This window comes from Pieris brassicae, chromosome 5 (genome assembly GCF_905147105.1).
Source record: "Pieris brassicae chromosome 5, ilPieBrab1.1, whole genome shotgun sequence".
Lineage (NCBI taxonomy): Eukaryota > Metazoa > Arthropoda > Insecta > Lepidoptera > Pieridae > Pieris > Pieris brassicae.
In genome coordinates this window covers 18,260,708-18,280,992 of record NC_059669.1, presented here as the reverse complement: position 1 = coordinate 18,280,992, position 20,285 = coordinate 18,260,708, and the positions used below count along the sequence as shown (strand labels likewise).

The 20,285-nt window shown below is 31.7% G+C and overlaps 1 protein-coding gene across 7 annotated transcripts in view; it reads right to left on the bottom strand.

Moving 5' to 3' along the window:
- LOC123709320 (tight junction protein ZO-1-like) overlaps nucleotides 1-20,285 on the bottom strand; it is an 81,998-nt gene that overhangs the window by 56,660 nt on the left and 5,053 nt on the right. For all 7 annotated transcript variants that reach the window (XR_006753716.1, XM_045660547.1, XM_045660548.1 and 4 more), the window contains exon 2: nucleotides 4,810-4,864. Coding sequence is in view for 6 of the 7 variants with exons in the window: in XM_045660547.1 (XP_045516503.1) it covers nucleotides 4,810-4,864 (55 nt within the window). In the remaining variant the exon portion in view is untranslated. The remainder of the gene's footprint in view (nucleotides 1-4,809; nucleotides 4,865-20,285) is intronic.

Sequence of the window (20,285 nt, the reverse complement as noted above, 5' to 3'; positions counted from 1 at the left end):
GCATATCTACGAATTTTGTCAAAAACCGTTTAAGATTTCTTAGGGCAGTTGATTTAAGAGGCGTTTAGCGAGCGTTGAGCGTGCTCTATGTCTGACAATAGATTTGTTTGTTATGTTTGATATTTCTATGTCAAATATTGTCATTGATTCCGTGTTTTTTATGTGTAGTTTAGCTAAATATTTCTGGTGCAAATAAATAAATAATGTATTTTCTTTAACCCTATCGAACCAACAAACAGTTCGAATTCTATTTGACTATCAAGAGTTTTTTGTTTCATAGTTTCTTTATTTCTGCTTCGCCGATATTCGATTATCTGTTTATGTAGTCTGGCAGTTGGTTTCTAATGTTAATACAATTAAGTATATATATTATTATATTTCCCCTTGTAATTGGGTTGGCATCTGCGAATTCTGCAGTACCTTATTTTATAGGTCAATATCACTATGTCAACTGCAGCAAATTGAACCGGCTAGTCAAAAGATTGATTGTTTCGTTACAATGAGACTTGATTGGATAATAATTATGTCCTATATTAAGAGGAATAGTGCAACTATTCATAAGATATAGATTTGAAATAATATGTGAAAACCTTCCTAAAAAATATTTTTGGGAAAACGTTTCATAAACGACTTTAGGCGTAACTATGTCATCTATTTTTCTAAATTATTATTTATAATATTGTTATTTGTCACATTAAAACGAATACCAGATATATTTGAAAATATATAACCGACAGTTCGCGCTCTTTAATTTGGCAGTTTACATGGCTACATCTGTCAAACCTGACAGATATATTAATTATGATTGTGTAGTCAACCTCCTTGGGTGAACATGTTGAGGAGTATTTAGGTCAAAATATCAGACATAATCTATGAATATAACCTTGCAATACAAAATTAGATTATAGGCTGTGCGTACGATGCATATTCTTTCAAAGCCTTTTAAGGGTTTATTAAATATTGACTTATACTGCAACAATTATCAGACAAATAATAATTTTGAAATTCACGTATCTTGAAACCACCTTCAGCAGTGATCCTCAAAAATAATTTCTGTGTATATGCACGAATTTTAGTACGTTTTTATAGCAAATATTTTAAAACATTTAAGATTGAAACGCGTTTATCTCATACAGTGGCACTCTTCGGTAGTGATTGTATTGATCAAGCAAAGGCAAAACTTTCTTTTGGTAAAACTTTTTGTTGGAGTTTGAATATGTAAATAATGGCTGACATGTCAAACGTGAAAAAAAGTTTTAGTTTCGAATATACGTAAGTACATTTTTATAACAGAAAATAATCATTTTACATAAAATTTAAAATGGTATTCTAATATTCGAAACTAAACTTTTTCTTCCCAAGCGACGAGTGTTGCCTGCCATTATTTACATATTTAACTCCAACACTATGTAATGATAAATTTAAAAAATATAAATTCGTGAACTTTAAATGTGTATTTAAAACTAGTTAATAATTATATATATTGATGAGACCTTTTTAACCCCGTAAGGGACTAGCCCTTGTGAACCGGAAGTATACCAGTTACATTGAATATCCTGGCAATAAGATTCTATTACAATAGAGTTGTGTATCGACATATCGATTTATGAACATTCGATTTTTCTCCATATAAGGTAATAAGTATATATATACGAGTTTTGACAAAGTTTTAATAAATTAAAGTTTTTTGCAATTTAGTTTTATATAAAAACTACAATCTATATAAAGTATGCATATAAAACATACTAATCATATATCATTGGTATGTTATAATTGTAAACATTAACAAATTAATTGAAAATTTAATAAATTATAAACGAGTTAAGAATTATTGCGTTTATTGTTGCCTTTGTTATTACACGTGTAATTTATACGAAATAATTAGAAATTTGTGTTTATATAAATAATATTTATTTAACCTATTTATAAGACTATAGGGGCTCCCAAGGGACTAGCGTTAAATCAACTTTTAACAACCATTTTTCTGTCATTAAGAAAGTTTTATTAATTCATAAATTAATTAATTTATTGGTTATTATTACTAATTTAAAATTATAATTGTTACTGAAATATTTGCCATTTCAACGTTCTATCGATATAATGAACAAATGAACATCACTAAACTACCACACCTCTTAATGCATGCGCTGTATCAACAAAAGCGCACGTGCGCCTGAAACAAAGATAATCATCGAAGCGATTACAGCTTTATTACTATTATGGTATATGTTTCGTATATATGAGTTGTAGAGTTTTATATAGACTGTCGTTTTTATATTAAAATAAATTATATTGGATACTTTGTTTTTGATATTAAAACATATTTCGCATTACAAAACAAATTTTCGAACAAATGAATAAATTTATTTTGCCTGTCCGATTATAAACCCTTATTCTTGGAATTACCCAAAGAGCTAGACTTTTTTTCGATCAATACACACCACATTGTTCTAATATATTTCGTATCATTATTCACTTTACGACCAGATAAGCTCTCTCGGCCAGATTTACAACTACTTGCGACCCTCCCCAGCTTCGCAGAGGCAATCGTGAATATACTTCTTCATGTATGATTTTAGAGATTAATACAGCCATAAGTAGTACACTAGAACATTGTATTGCTAATATACTTATTTATTAACATTTCGTTACCTCATATATATATATAAAAAACAGGTTTCATAAGTTGAATGCATGAATGATAAACAAAAACATGAAATGACATGTAATACTAGATATTAACTAAAACCTAATTCGTAGAAAATAACAATAAAGAATTAAAAGCTATTCTTAGACATATGTCATAATTAATATATAGAGAGCAGTGTTGGCCAAGTGGCTTCAGCGTGCGACTTTCATCTCTGAGGTCGTAGGTTCAATCCCCGGCTGTGCACCAATGGATTTTCTTTATATGTGCGCATTTAACATTAGCTCGAACGGTGAAGGAAAACGTCGTGAGGAAACCGGCTTGCCTTAGACCCAAAAAGTCGACGGCGTGCGTCAGGCACAGAATGATCACCTACTTGCCTTTGAACTTAACAAATGATCATGAAACAGATCAGAGGCCAAGACCTAAAAAGTTTGTAGCGCCATTGATTTATTTTTTATTTATTTAATTAATATATAGAAGTAGCTAATTACGAAGCAGAATTTAAATGCACAAAAACAGCACAGAATATTCTTAAATAAATGTAAAGACTGAGCTGGTCTGATGAGGAGTATTGTAGGAGATATTGCTGTTTTCACTGCAGTGGTTTTTGAGTTAGATACGCTGGAGAATTTGTTAAAAACAACACAATAATAACATAAAAGTTAGATATTTGTGAGATTATTCGCACAAAATGCGCAAACTTTCCTCCATCACGCTAAATTTGACCAAGTTACGTGCCGAGACTAATACTCAATTGTAACAAGCGTTAACCGCGCTAGCTCAACTTTCACTATAAGGTAAAGGTCAGAAACTGAACCAGTTTGCCAATAAGCTTTTCTAATACACAGATTAAGTAGAAGTACTGGTGTTGCCCTCCGTGGACTAGTGGTACATTTATCAACGAAGCAATAATTGTTTCTTAATTATTTTATTTAGTTTAAGTACACTACAATACAATCTATATACTCTAAATTACATATCAGTTACACTGAACATAAATTTTCATAAAAAAAACAATTTAACACAGTCCTCTCAGTAATTTGACACTCGTTGATTTGAATCTGCTTCTAATTTGAATTTCCTGTCCCATGAAAAATGCAAATTTAAATTGATTTAAAATTGAAGGAATATTATCTTGCTCGCCTCGCTCTCTTATACATACGATCATTTGAAGACCGCGCGTCTCTGCTTCCCTAGCATGTCTGTAGGTACATGAATGTGTACAGACCTGTCGTTTGTGAAAATTCGTGTACAGACCTATCCTAGAAACGTCTTACTACCACACACTTCTAAGCCCTCGGAACCGACACGACCTCTCAGCACCATCAAAAATTCTTTGGGCAATGATAGACTGAAGTCGCTCACTCAAAAATTACGGACAGAGACGGAGATTACGGACTTCTTTTCGAAATTTAATTTGTGAATAATTGTATTTAACTGTTTATAGATAATATATAGAAATAATAAATAACGAATTTTAATCCAGGCTTTATCTATTTGAGTCCCCCTCCCCCTAGTGATTACTTAAACGCTTGTTGTTTTGAACTTTAAAATTTATCTGTGGTCCGTTGAGTTTAAAATTATCCAGTCGTTTTACTCTTGCAAATACAATTTATAGCTGTTACTAGTAATTACTGACTTAAAATTACTTATTTGCTTAACAATGTCATAAATTGATCAGCCCACTACTGAATATATCAAGCTCTTAATGATTAGCATTTATCCTGTCGTCGAGTAGAATATTCGAGAAGAAAATTCGAATGAGAGGTGCCTGAACTCTTAGGTTGGTTATTTGAAAGATTCTTGGAAATTAATAAGGGACGACAATGTTAATATTCTGTTTTTGGTTTGATGACACAGAAGGCTCACCTCTACCTCACCGATACTGCTTCATACGTACAAGACTCATTTTGTGCTACGGAAATTGAAACAACGAATTCGAATGATAACAAGTGAGCGATTAGCTGCTGTGGTCACTCACAACGAACCCTATAGACGTCACCTTACAAAGAAAGTCAATTAGATTTTTATACATTTTTTGTTCACGGTTAAAAACGGAGAGTAATAAAAAACTGACATCCCCACGATAACAAGTGCGTTGACTATAGCATTAATAAAAAAGATTTCCAATTCAGTTTATAAAATGTGTAAAAACTTACTTGTTTAAGTTATGATTCATCACCATGTTTTCTTTGGCAGTCGCTGTAGAGTATCCTGAAAAATAAATAAAAAGTTTAATATGTACGATATGAGCGAATTTTTTGTTCTATAGTGTAAATATTCGTATAAGAATAATTAATTATAAATTATATTAGATATATATATATATATATATAGTGAAATTACTTAAAAAATACTTCAACTTTCCTTACAGTACTAAACAAATACGATAATGTAGAAAACAGTATTTTTTTAATATAATGAAATACATAACATTACACACAATATCGCTACTGTGAACTTTGCGAACAATTATATATATAGACGTCGATAGTGTCGTAGACTGTCGCATCTTTGTAACGAGGATCTGTGCAACGGACTGGTTCTGACCCTTGGTATAGGACTAGATGATCAGTTCCCTAAACCTTAGGAATTAATTAAAAACAAAGTCACGATTCAATTTCTCGTAAATCGGACCGTACCTAATAAATTTACGCATGGAGCTACGTGCGTAAAGTTCAGAGTCTATCTAATGTCGTTGTCATGCCAGTTTGTTATTACGAAATCCACTAAATATTTTGTTTCGAAATTAAACGGGGAAAAATATCTAAATTTAATATGCAACAAATATTTTTTATTAAATAAGTTTTAATAGTCAATATTATTTATGTTATTGTAGCTATGGTTTTTCTGAGTAATGTGTTTGTGAAAACATATACCACGATAACTTCATTTTATATTAGAATACTGTATCGACAGTAGGAAAAGTATACACACTGTAAACTCCATGTAACGTCCGACGATTTAACGACGAACGTCGAAATCAATAGCTTGTCTTCCATAATATTACACTCTTCATAGCATTATACCCACCCTCAATAACGACAACAATTGAATAATAAAGTACTTTGTAGGTGGCAAAAATTAGTAAAAACTGCGCAACTGTTCTGTTCTTTTGTCGCTTTATTATCCTAGCCCGTAATAAACTCTACTGTCGACATTCTGCATACGCACTTTCTAAGAAATTCGTTCTTATGTTTACAAATTGGCATTGCTTGCACGTGTAGACTTGTTGACCATGACTAATAAGTAGGAGTCATAGATTAGATCTAAAGGGTTTTCTCCGCGCCATTTAACGACAATTCTCTTTAACGCCATAAAATGCAAAGTCCCTTCAGTGTCGTAATATAGAGTTTACACTGTATATGTACAAAACTTCTCGACCTTAATCACTGGGACCTTCGCGCCAGAGGTTAGACTGCTCGGACTCCCTTTCCTTTAGGTTGGAGCAGTTAACTATTTACCATCCTCCCTATTCACGCACAGGGTACAACAAAGGTTTAGTGAAACAATCTTCGCAGTTGATTCTTAGACAAAGTCTGCAGGGTGACAGGCGTGCATATAGACATTTCATCACGCGTACTTTTTTCGTGTTACTTTAGCAATCATTTGCGATTCATATATAAATGATTTTAACTTAAAATATTACACATTATACTTTTATAAATGAGGCAGCGTTAAGATAAAAGTTTCAAGCCGTTTTGTTTCAGACATTTACAACATAAATTTATTTTTTAGGAACTATTTTAAAAAAAACCTTTTCTTTATTACTTACTTTTTCCTTGCGTTGTTATTCATGTAATAATGCTGGCAACATGTGCAGTATGCACGTTTCAATAAGTAAATCAAAGTTAACCTTGTAAAATGAGAACATATAATAATAACTCGGTAATAATCACACAGTACGTACATGTTACATTTGTTCATACTTACGTGTCTTGTAAGTTGAATTATACATAGGTAGGTAGTATAATCTCTATCTATATATATATATAAACATCTCGTGTCACAATGTTCGTTCCCATATTCCTCCGAAACGGCTCAACAGTTTGTTATGAAATTCAGTAAGTTTGAGAATCGGCTACTATCTATATTTCAAAACTTTAAGTGATAAGGGGTGTCCACTCCTAATTTTGTTTTAATTTCTTAGGAAAAAAAAATTGTTTTTATTTTGTTAAGATACAATTTATATTTTATAATAGTAGATAGCTTTTTTTATTGAACTAAAAAAATGTTTCCTATAAAAAATAAACACGGCAATACAACGTTTGCCGGGTCTGCTAGTATTATATATATGATTTGGGTTTCAAACTAATAATTTTCAATATAAATAATAATTGTAATAATTATAAAATACGTGACAATAAATTATCTATATGTACTACTGTACTGAAGGATTCCTTATTGTGTATCTAATATTGATTTTTTTATTTGTTATTACAGGGAAATTAACAGTGTTGTTGCAATATGACAATTTGGGTAGATATATAAGGGTCAAAGTCAAACAAACCTTATTGTTGAAGATCGTCGTACAATTATTATTGCCGTCGTACAATTAAGAAAAAAATAACTAATGAAATGAGTTAATGCGTCATAAAAATGCTTTTAATGCGAATGTCAGCTGACATATTTGTAATTTAAAATTACTTAACATATTGCAACATCTTCCTTTTATGGCAAGTCGTTGTGGATCAAGGTTAAATGATTCAAAAACTTATCTTAAAATTGGTCCACTTAAACAGAGTCTGTACTTGACATACAAATGAAAAACAGTTTAGGACTTTTTTGGTGGCCAAGTAATCAAAGGCTACAAAAACACAACAAATTTATTTAACAACCCTAACTATAATCGTATTCTACGCTTTCATACTATGAAATGTTTTATCCTCATAATTTATCATTTATTTTACGACCAACGTCTAGTGAACGTCAACTAGATCACGTAGTTCATAATATTAAAAGTCCTCTTTAAAGGTACATTTTAATTTCGTTCGCTAGTAAATTCGTTTGTTTGTATACTTGTGGCTTGTTAACTCGTAAAGCAAAGTTTGATGACCTTTCGTGGCTGCTAAATTTACAAATGCACTCGAAATGTAACCAATCTAAATGGTGCTTGCTTTAACTCAAAAGTTGAATATGTCGGATTTTAAATAAAGAATGTTCCTGGGTATTGCTACACCAGATTATAAGATTTTAATTTATTCAAACGTAAGAAAACAAACTGCGCAAATGTTAAGAATATTAAATTTTATAATATGATTGTGATGATAGGACTGTATGAAGCCAACTTATAACCTGTGGCCATACTAAATATTAAAACCTGAGACGAACGATAAGACGGAAGACGGTATGGTGACGGTATTTTTACTTGTGAGCGATGTTTTAAACCGACAATTAATTGCTCACACTAAGTCATAGCTAAATGTTTGTTTTGTAAAAATATTGAATAAAGCGTATGTTTATGGTATACTTGCGTAAATACAATAATGTTTGAAGGTATTTTTTTCAATTGATGAGGTGTTTTGATCATGTTAAGATCAATAGAAATTACACCCTTATGCCAATATAGTGAATAATAATATTATTATCAGTGCTTATTAAATGTTATCAGAGAAGTTCAATATGAGGAAGCTGGGGTACATTGAATTTATGATAAAACTACTGCTCCAGATGAATTAGAAGATTTGCACATTATTAGAATTATTATATTAATTTCAAATTAATAGTCCAGTTACAGTAAAATGATTGTTGTAACCTAGAACGCGAGTGTATTTTTACTACTGACATTTTTAAATTCAAGGTAACGTTTAGATTTTATAGGTGCATATTTATTAAATTATATAATTGAAATATCAAAACCCTTCTTTTATCATCATGTGTAGTTTGTCCCTTGCACTCTCAACTTCCAATCAATATTGATAATACATTCCGTTGTATTTTTTGCAGTTATATATTAGCCGTCGGTCAAGTAAGTTCAACATGAATAACATTTTAATATATCTGATTACTCTATTATTAGCAGAAATAAAATATTTTAATTGTGGCCCCATTACGGAGACTAATTTGTATAATCCACACATGGATGTAATTGTAAAAATTGTTGATGAACAAAACCTAACATCGGTGCAAAATGGCGATAATATACCACTTCTCAATTTTGATTTAAGAAATACAAGTGAAGGTATTATAAAACAAGAGAATGGATTAAGAACTGAGAACAGTGTTCAGAAATCCTTCTTTCCAATGCTAAATAATGAAACTATACAAAATGTTATCGTGGGTTCAGATTTTTCCCAAACCGACGATCCTTTACTAGAAACATCAACCGGAGTGAATGGTTCTATAATATATGAAGATGGAGTACCTAGAGCCAGTTTTGAAGTTGGTTGTATTCAGGGTTACGCAAAAGCAGCTGATGGTTCGTGCCAAGAGGTTTTATATGACTAAATAAATATCACTTTTAACCCAGACATACTTAAACGATAACAAATGCGAAATAATTAACAAGATTATCAGTATAAGTATACACGCGAAGAAAGGAAGTAATGTTTACAATGAGGACAGTGATTTTAATAATATTACTGGTAGCGGTATTGCGGGTAGATAGTGGATTTTTTGAAGATATTTTATTAAAACCAATCAATAAATTCTATAATATGACAGAGAAGATTCATAAAGCTAAAATAGATGCAATATCAAGACTTGATGAAAAATTAGGTAGAGCCACAAGTCATATTACAAATTTGTTTGACGGCCATTCAAAGACAATCAAAGAAAAAAAGGAAGAGCAGGGTGGTGATGTATATCATTCCGAGAAAATTGTGTTAGAGGATCCAGTTGCGTCGTTGGATGTCAATTGTCCAGAAGGTTCGCCTGGAGCATTGAATGGGTCCTGTTTACCAGATATTTATGTGCGGTATAATGATGACATTGGAGATAAAGAATAATTTTAGTATGTTAACCATAGAAAGTAGGTACAGTATGTAACCTTATCAGCTTATCTACCCAATAAAATTTGCGTACGTAAGTCTTTGAAAATCTAAAATATAGCATTGAAAAAACCCTTATGTGAGGGAACTCACGGTAATACGCCATGCTCCGCAACTATTTCTTTCATAAAATTTTCTGTATCATCCTGTGTGATCTTCAAAAGACGTTTGGCGTGCTTTATGACAAAAATGATGGATTTTTGGGTACATAATGTGCTATTTGGTAAATTACTTACTATTTTTAATTCTTGTTGTTTCTTTGTGTTCTTTTATCTTCTTTTCTTTTTTTGTGTTGTGTAACTATTAACATTTGCAAACAATTTTGTAACATACATTTTAATTTATACATCTGTGTAAAATTATTTTTAAGGTGTAACTTAAATAAAGATCTATAACTATGTCTTTGTGGATGTTATCCGAAGGGCTAGACAGTTTCAGAAAACCCAAGATTTCTATTAAAAGAGCTAAGTCTTCGCCACAATGAAACTTGATCCAAGCTCCAATACATTAACCACTCTTCGTAGACCTCCTTTTTTTAAATTATTACGTTATTCTAGCTAACGTTATTTATAAATGCCTAAAAGAGTTTTGCTCTTGTCTTTGTTTGTACCTGTAACCTATTACGCATAATATTATTATTTAACACAAGCTGATGCACGCGGTATTTTCCGCTTCGGCTATTATAGTATTGGTAAGTGTTATTTTATTATGTATCGAAATTAAATAAATAAATATTACTAGATTTTAACTTATTCTGGGGACACGCCAAAGTCGAGCAATGTACCATCCTTTTCTCAAAGTAGTTGAGGACATTTTTGGCCCCCTATAACTTTGTTGAGAATCAAATTAGTAACCTGAATTTTGTCTGAATAGCCAAGTCAATCTATTTATATAAAACATAAAATATTTGTACTATTGATTTGGTCAGTATAATATGTTGTTAGGTTAGTTAATTACGTAATAATGTAGAACTTAAGTACTGAATAAATTAACCTACTTGGTATAAGATGGATCTCACAACTTTTTACGGTAGAAGAACTGAGATGAGAGAGGCATAGTTAGATTTCCTTTACAACTACAACACATGTAGAAATTACTTAACAACTAACTTAAAAAAATTAAGTTCATATATGATATAGCTTCTAATTGAATCTAATATACTAGTAGTACTAGTAAATTATAAACGCTTTATCAGCGATCCCAACTAAAGCAGAAGCACTTGGCCGTGGCTAATAAAGTATTATCCTTAAAATGAATTCGATACGTTCTCATGGCTTGTACAGCGACATCAATTTTCCTAATAGGAAGTTCTCAATTTTTTAATTAACATTTATATTCAGAGTTTTTGCATCTGATTCAAATGCTGCGAGATAACAAGTTTAGGTATGCAATCTGTCTGACTTGCTAATTCAATTACGTTGATTCCAGCAGAGGTGACCTAATTACATCATCGCGAAATTAGTGAAGGCATAATTTTGAATCTACTAGTTTTACCCGACAACGGATTAGTCGTGACATTAGGACTATATTCCATTTATTACTGCTTAATTTAAAAAGGCAAGGCGCCTTTGTGGTCGAATATTTAGACTATAAGTTTCACAACAATCATAAATAACTTAATTTATGATATATATATAATATAACGTCGTAATGAAAATTAATATTACATTTACCTCTTTTTATATTTTATTTGCGGATATTTATAATTAATCGATCGAAATGTACCACTTTCTTTGCGAATTAACGATTTATTATGTAATAATTTTTTAAAATAGATTGCTTAAATCAAGAATGACGCATCTCGCATAAGGAAAATAAGTTAATCAATCTTTTATAGAAATCTAATAAGATTAAGAAGAATGCACTAAAAACTACTGGCGCTGCCTTAGCCTTTTAGATCTAAATTAAAGGCCTCAGATTTTTGCACCTGATTCGTGACGATTTGTTATTTCTAATAAGCAACTAGGTAATCCACCTTCTGTACTTGGCATACGCCCGTGACTTTTTTAGGTCATGCTAGGTTTAAGGCATGCTATGCCGGCTTTTACACGATGTTTTTCTTCACACAAGCAGAAAGTCCATTGGTACACAGCAAGAGTTGGGGCTATAACTTCAAGGATGAGAGTGGCAAGCTAGAGCCAACACAGCACTAATAAAAAGGACTAACAGGTAAGGAAAAAATTATACCGAAATGATGATGACACTGTAGTGAAAACATTTATTATAAGAAAAATTTTTTTTTAGCTTTAATCCGGTTGTTTTTGATTTAATGTGTAAAAGCTATGTTAACCAAAGACAATACAACATTTATTATAGACCTCTAAAACATGTTTATTTTTCCTATCAAGTACTGTACGAATTTGACTTCATTCAATAAATCAATTAGGACAATCAAGTGCAGTTGACATTCATAACCATTCATTGACCAATCTATGAATTAATTTTATGGCATAAGCTTTACATACAAGGTATTGTAGCCAAATATTACAAATATAATAAATACTAATGTACTTAAAGTTTACTTTAGCACTCATTCATCAAATCATCAGTCTAACTTCTAGATACAACTGGAACAAGACACCTAAAGAGAAATAAACCTAGTGTAGTGAATATAAATGCAAGTGCGGTATCTCGTACTTACAAACATAGTGTCAAAATATTATAGAACACTAAGATTTTTAATCAACTGTAGTAGTAGTGAATGTAGTTTAAGCTATTCACTAGAGTTGTTGAAAATTAAGTCAACATAATATTACTTATTAGCCATAATTATTGTATAGGCTAGATTTTGATTCATTAAAGTCGGAATCTCTTTTGTGAACTTTATATAAAATAATTATAATCATGACGACAATTACAAACAAAGAACGTATAATAATATAGATGATGTCACGATGTGGGCCTGGGGTATGCCCTGTGCATATTTCGATCAGGCAATCATTAAGGCAATTAAAAATAATAAAGAACTTTGTTTAAGAATTTGATTAAATATTTTAATGGACTTTGAAGTTTGATTATTCACGTATCATGCCCACGTGCCAAAAACATACCCATATTTGTTTACTTAAAGAATACATAGTTAACAATTTCGAAATAACTAAATCGTTAAATATTAATAATTTAAGTTGGCGCCTGTTAGATAGTACTGGTGAATTCAGAGCTGGTGCTGCAATACAGCGAGGAAATGCTGCCAGCTTGTTTTTATTAATCGTAGTTATTATGGTTTTATGAAACCTTATATTGAGAATAAACTTCAGTGTAAGCAAAAGCTTTAATATATACAATATAAATTTTTACACAACTTAAAAAAAATATATGTACCACAGTACTTAGTTACTAATTATGGAATTATATTACACGATATTTCCAGAGATGATTTCCATAGACATATTGACATTCCACAGACATTTTATGACAAAGACAATTACATGGCAGATTCTTTCAAGGTTATATAAAAAGTATCGATAGTAGAGTTAGAAGATTCCCATGGCAGATTCACACGCGGCGTTATGGTCTATGAACACGGAGAATCACCGCAGGGTTTGATGGCCTTTGACCCTTGGCCAAGACAAGATTCTGACTTAAATAAGTAATTTTTAATTGTATTTCTTTATCGGACGTTCGGGCGAAACGAAAAAGTTGGCGTAATTTTTAATAAACTTGCAAGGGCCAAAGTATATTTTACTTGGAATAATGTTTTCAAGCTTTTACCAATCAAGCATAGTAATAAAGAAATGCATACATTGGTAACACCTAATAACCTCGCTGAACTCGAGGGTATACGCTTATATAGATTAAAGCAGAGTAAAATATGTAAAAGAAAAGGGGGAGCATCAGTCGTGACACATTTTTTTTACTTGATAACTCGTGGCAAGGGACGATATTTTTGTTATCCTGTCATTTTTTTGTAATACATGCATACACCAAAATCGCCGTTTTCATTTTGATTACTTTCTGTACAGTTCTATAAAACATAAGTACTTGGAAAACGAAACTAATCAATAATTTAATGTTACTTACTGTTATGGTGATGTTATTAATAAATAGTGGTGTAAATATGTAAAGAAAAAAATCAAAGTATTTCTACTGAGTGATCCATTCTGGATCACATATATGAGTAATTATATATATTCATCGCTTTAGTGGTCTTCGTTGTTTACGCGTGTGATTTACTGGTGTCAATTCTTTACGATTTTCACATCTGTCGGTTTTCAACCTGCACACATGTCCTTCCCGCTTACATTTCAATTGCCTAGCACGCTTATTTGTCTTTAACTTTGGTGCATTTCCTAATTGTTTTGTTACTAACACTATGAGATATTTTTATCCTGGCATGCTTTTTTAATCAATTAAAGGCTTATCAAATAAATCTCAATCTAAATAATCAAATAAACAATATTCCGTGATACTTATTGAATTTTTCAATTATTCGTAAGCATGCTTTTCTTTTTTAAAGGCAAATACTAGTAGTTGTTGTTGTACATATATAAATTTGTTTGATTCTATGGAGTATACGTTTTTTAACTTGTACAATGTTCATACTAATTGGTGTAGGTACAAAACGAAAAATATCTCTGTCATAATTTTTTAAATTATAACGGTAATATACATTATTATTTGACCTATAAAACCGCATTAATATTCACTTGCATAACGAAACTAAAAATTGCAGTGTTTGTAACAAAAGATGTTTTTAAACACCTGGCTATAATTTTATGAATTCTGCAAATGCAGCTGCCTTGCCATTTCGGGTTAATTAAATATGACATTTCGAAATAATTTACGGACTAAATAAAAAAACTTTCCCGAAAATATTTTTTCGTCATTTTAATAAAGTTTCTGTTTAGTTTAGAAGCTTTGTGATAAAGGAACGCCAATATAAATTTATTTGACAATTACATTTATAAAATAGTAGCAGATGTTGTCCTGTACACTTATCGTAAATACAAAAAAAAAATAAGCTAAAAAACCATATATTTCTAAACCATTCCCAAATCCACTTAAACACACACAGGCACAGAGTTTAATATAAACGCACGCATTGAAAATATTATATTTATAACGACTATCTCATTTGTATCTTTCATATGGTTCATTATATTTAGTTATTTTTCAATGGAATAAGTTACTAATATATACGTACTTAGCGATAAATCATCAAAGTACTTTTGACCATAAAAATAAATTTATATGAATTTATCTTAAACTAACAATAATTTTATGTCAGTTTCTTTAAAAGGAAATAATAAAAAAGAAAGCGATTTGAATATATAAGGTATCGTTATAATCGTAAACTCTATGGTTGTTAGTTACATAAAATCTCGCGTGATATTTGGCATTCGTTAACTGGAAGGTTCCTGACACATAAAGCTAGTTGGCTATAGTAAAGATTAGTTTGTGATTCTGCACGCTTCGAGCATCACGAGATTGTTTTTGCTCATTAAATCCATCATCCAACATCCGTGAAATGAAAGCACACCCTATCTCTATGTCATGCTACATACATGCCTACAATCCTTGAAAATGTGAATGCGTTTGAAGATCTCGGACGGCCTATGTTTCTGTGGCTTTGAAAGGGTGAACTGTTTCTTCGAATTACCCGTCTTTATACCTATCGTAACCTATGGCAATGAGGTGTATAGTAACTATTTAATCAATTTTAGGATCTTAAACTGCATTACTATAGCGAGGTCATGTCTTAGGCGTTTTACCTAAATTGGTATCTTTATAGTGTTTAGCGATAATCCTTTTATACAAAATCCATATAAATTTGTATGAAAATGGTCACGTAACAAAGCGTGATCTAGTGTCATTCCCACACAAATTCGTTTAGAGTCATTGTGACACGCCAGTCGAAAAGTGATTTTGTCTCAATTCGCTCCACAGTGATAGTTAAGGATATTGGAAAATTGATCATTTTTTACTTTAAAATCTACTTACTGCGTTTCGTTAACAATTTCCAAGTAATTTCTTCCTAAAACCTGTAATTTATTTTTCTTAAGTGAGCAATTCAATTTTAGATATTACAAATTATGTACATTACATTACATAGGAATTTTAGAATGGCTAAGGTCGCATGGCACATGGCAAAAAAGGTTAGGAAACTCTGCTTCATCTGCTAATTATCTTGCAATTAATGTCGGATAAAGAGCCGTATGTTCTGAGAGAATATTTTTTTACACGCATCAATCTAGTAATTAATATCCGCTAATAGTTTTACAAACGCTCCAACAGCATTACCAAATTTCAGATTCCTGAAAACGACATTTCGTAATTAATTGACATTGAAGACAATTTTACTAACTTACTTAATGATAATAGTAGATATTAGGTTTATATAAAAATGTTCTAATTTTAAAATGTTTACAAAATAAAGGTGCGCCTGCTCTTGGCGGTTTATCGTGATATTAGTTACATAGATTTTCCATATGACATACAATTCTTTTTGCGTTTTTTTATACTCAATGAGAGAAACTTCACGCTAAGTCTCGGCTCTGAATCTTGTCCCGAGGAAACTTAGGGATATTCCTGCACTATTATGATTGTTGTTTCTTTCTTGCTATGGGCCTAATATTAAATTTTATAGAATTACTATAGCGAACCACTTGCCTGGTAATTGCGACTGGTGCTCAGTATTTAAACGTTCTTGTAATTGGTAGGAATCATGCAATTGAGATAATAATACTTTGCTGTAAGCAAAAGGGGGTTGAGCGCTACTCAAGTACTGCATTTTACAATTTTTTTACAAAATTGCATTGTGCTAAGTACGCGTAACACTAAAACATGTTTACTATTAATATATATATTAGAAATAACATATTTTTCTTATATGAAAAATCGTATAAATGACTAATGAATATTGGGAAATTAACGTTCTGGATGACATCTCTACCTGTATCTCTACCTATCTCTATTCCATTTGATGCTTTATTTAAATTGAAGTTACATAAAGTCATTTTTATTTCAAGCATTTGATAAGCAATAGTATTGTGACAAAAGTATAAATTTATTTAGAGTAGGTATAAATGGAGTTATATTAAATAAACACATTTACATTTGGTAAGTCAAAGTCCAGTTGTTGGCCTCAGCTTCAGTGTGCAATGCTCATCCCTGAGGTCGTAGATTCGAGACCCGATTGTGATTGCCTAATGGATTTGTGTCTATTCAAAACTAACTCGTACGACGAAGAAAACAATTGTGAAACCCTTGCATGCCTTAGACCCAAAAACGTCAACGACATGTGTCACACAGAAAGCTATAAAAATAAATGGTAACGTAACAGATACAGAAAACTGAATACCAGATTTAGAAGCAATACTGGTTTTTTAATTATATAAAACGGTTGTTTTTAAACTGTCGCATAACCTTTATGATTATTTAGTAGAATTACAATATAAACTAAAACTATATTTATGGTTGTCGCGATCTATTTCAAGAAAATAAAAGTAGGTAGGAAAGTAAAACGAGTATTACTAACATTGTACACAAAATAATTCCCGTAGAATAACGTGATTTTTTAAATAAAATGTTTGGAAAAAATCAGTAATAAAATACATTTATAGTACAACCCAAGGAAGTCAAAAACGAGAAAACATTAAAACAGTTATAACAGTGCTTTACGACTTTGATTCCCGGGACAAGTCACTTCAGTTTTTTAAAATGTAAGAATATAGCTTCTTCACAGATTTAAACATGAGCAAATAGATACACTTTTTAGGAATAAATTCAAGTTATCTAGTAACAGAAAAGTCTATTGAATGTAATTCAAATTAATGTTAAATAATTTATTATCGTCTTAATGGTAGTTGCTAGTTAGATAAGTTTTAATACAGTTTATACAACAGGCAGTGTTTGTATGCAGTGTTGCTAATAACTAGCATTTTGAATCACAGTTAATAACTAATTATATTATCTATATTCAATAAAATACATTTTATAGATACTACTATTTTCAGGTTTATATTAGATATATTTTTAATACTGTTAACTTAAAATTTGGATTAATGCGGATACTTAACAGCTTCAGATGTTTTGGTTGATTTTAGAGAATTAGTATTACACCTTAGAATATATCACAGTTGCTACTTCAGCTTGCACTGACGTCAACGACTAACCTAAAGTAATTACTTGGATACTAAAAAGTAAGAAATCTTATTTAACTTAAAACGTGAGTAACCATTTCATACTATCTTTAAAATATTGAATGCTTAGACACAGCTTGAGGATAGAATTCCAGTTTTATCAGTTTGCTTTCTCAGCAGGTAGTGAAGTTTCTTTAGTGGCCTGGGGCCTCGTTGTGGACTAGAAGCTTGTAGTATACAGTAAACTGTGGTAACTAAGTGGCGTGAATGCAAATTAAATGATGCAATGCTTTAAGTATCTAAAACAGTGTTTTCATTCACGACAGGATTCATTAACGGCCAGCGGATATAAGGGAATTGAAATTCAAAACGTTAATAGCCTTTCTATGAGGCAATTTTCATACCTAATCAGACTTAAAATAACTCGCAAGTCAACTCTCCATCACTCCTTTTTATCGCTAAGTTTTGAATCATAGAAATTGTTTGAAGTGGAGCAAACCTATCTTAAGGAATCGGATCATTTAAATATTCATTAAATTTATAAAAAGTTTTATTGATTAATTTACGCTTAAATTTATTAAGTGATAATTGTCTAATTTCGCTTGGATGTTTGTTGTAAAAACGAATACAATTTCCATATAAGTTATTTGGGGTATTATACTGGTCAGAAAGTCACCATTTGTTTTAAAATCGTTTACATTTTTTGTGCATATAACAAGGCTTCAAGAATGTATTGACAAGAAACTTGATTGATTAATTTCAATATTATTATTGTTGCAGTGGCGGCCAACCCATTGCGAGGCTTCCGGGGGGAAGGTTTTTACTAGGCCCTTTGTCCTTCGTGACAAGTAGGTAATACAAAAAGTCTGGTTGTTTGATTTAGGTATTTGTCATGTTTGAAGAAAAATGCTTAAGTTACACGAATAAATTAAATTGGTGTTTTAAAATATTTTTCATTGAAAGGTTTACAAATTTAACAAATACAAAATGATTTTATGATGACATTTTGAAAATTGGAGTTTGCGGCTTTTCCTAAGGCTTTAATCTTTAATTTAAGCACAATAATCTAATGAATAAGCTACATCACTCTCGATTGTAATAATAGAAAGCGCTGAAAGCCGATCTTGTGTCATCGAATATGATATGTTTCCTCCCTCAGATATGTTTTAATAATTTTAAGCCTTGAAAACTCCTTTAAGCAGAGGCAACTGTAACAGGTGTGGTTGCAATAATTCTTAGGACTATTACGATAGTGGAGTAAACTTCAGTTAATTAATTTTCTATTATGTATTTTAGCACGAGATAATGTCGTCGTTTCCTTCATACACACGGATGAACATATTCAGTTCTTCGGACAATTCATGTCATCAATATCGCCTGATTCTCGTACTATCATAGATACCTAGGTAACACTGAAAATGTTTAGAAAATGAAAAACGATTTAATGTAGAAAGTTGCCAATACTTTTTTTTGTTTTTCGAAGTAATCTCCGTTTCTCTCTACACATCGTCGCATTCGATGGAACCACTGAGAAAAGCAGTGGGTCCATTCTTCCGTGGGGTCTCTTCTATGACATTTTCGTACGCTTTCATCGCATCTTCAGGGCTCATAAAGTAAATACCTCGCAGTCACAGGGCGCCAGGTCAGGACTGTAAGGCGGATAACTTATTATCTTAACACCTGCCATAATCAAATATTCAACAGTCCGTTTTGCGCTGGAGCATTGTCGTGGTAAAGGAGGTTGCCCTGCTTCGAGGGCGCTGCTGTCGAATTTTTAGCAAGGCAACAGGCAAACAGCGATTGACATAGCATTCTGCAGTAACTGTCCTTCCATCTTCTAGCACAACTGTCGCGAAATGACCTTTCCGATCAAAGAATCAGGCAATCATCTTTTTTCCTTGACTTCTTCCTTTTTTTACCTTAGTTGGAATCCGATCCTCGAAAGGAAACACCCACTGAGCCGATTGTCTTTTGGTTTCGGGTTCGTAGTAATATATCCAGCATTCATCACCTGTGACGATGTCAAATACAGCATTTGAGTCACCGCTGTTGAACCTATCTAACATTTGGCGACACCAGTCTATGGTGGTGAAGGTGGCGAAGGTGTTTCTGATCGTCGGTTAAAGTATGGGGACACCATCTGGTACAAAGCTTCCTGACGCCTAAATGTTTGTGTAATATTTTTTTGAACTTGACTCATATAAATGCATAGTCTTGCCCGTAGCTGCTGATAGGTTATATTTTCCTCTATCATGCGTCGCACAGCACTGATGTTATCTTAAGTAGTCGCTGTTAAAGGACGTCCCTCACACGGATCATCATTGAGATTGCTACGTCCATGCTTTAACTCGTTAAACCAATTGTAAATAGTGGCACCAGATGGGGCTTCATTAAAAAATGCTAATCGCAGCCTATCATAGCTTTGTTGTTGAGTAAGCCCATAACGAAAGTCATAATAAAACATTGACCGAAAATTTTCTCGCTTTAGGTTCATTTTCACGTGTAACAAGAGTTTTAGCCGGCAATTCACAAAAACAAATGAATGCAATATACTCTTTAAGGTTA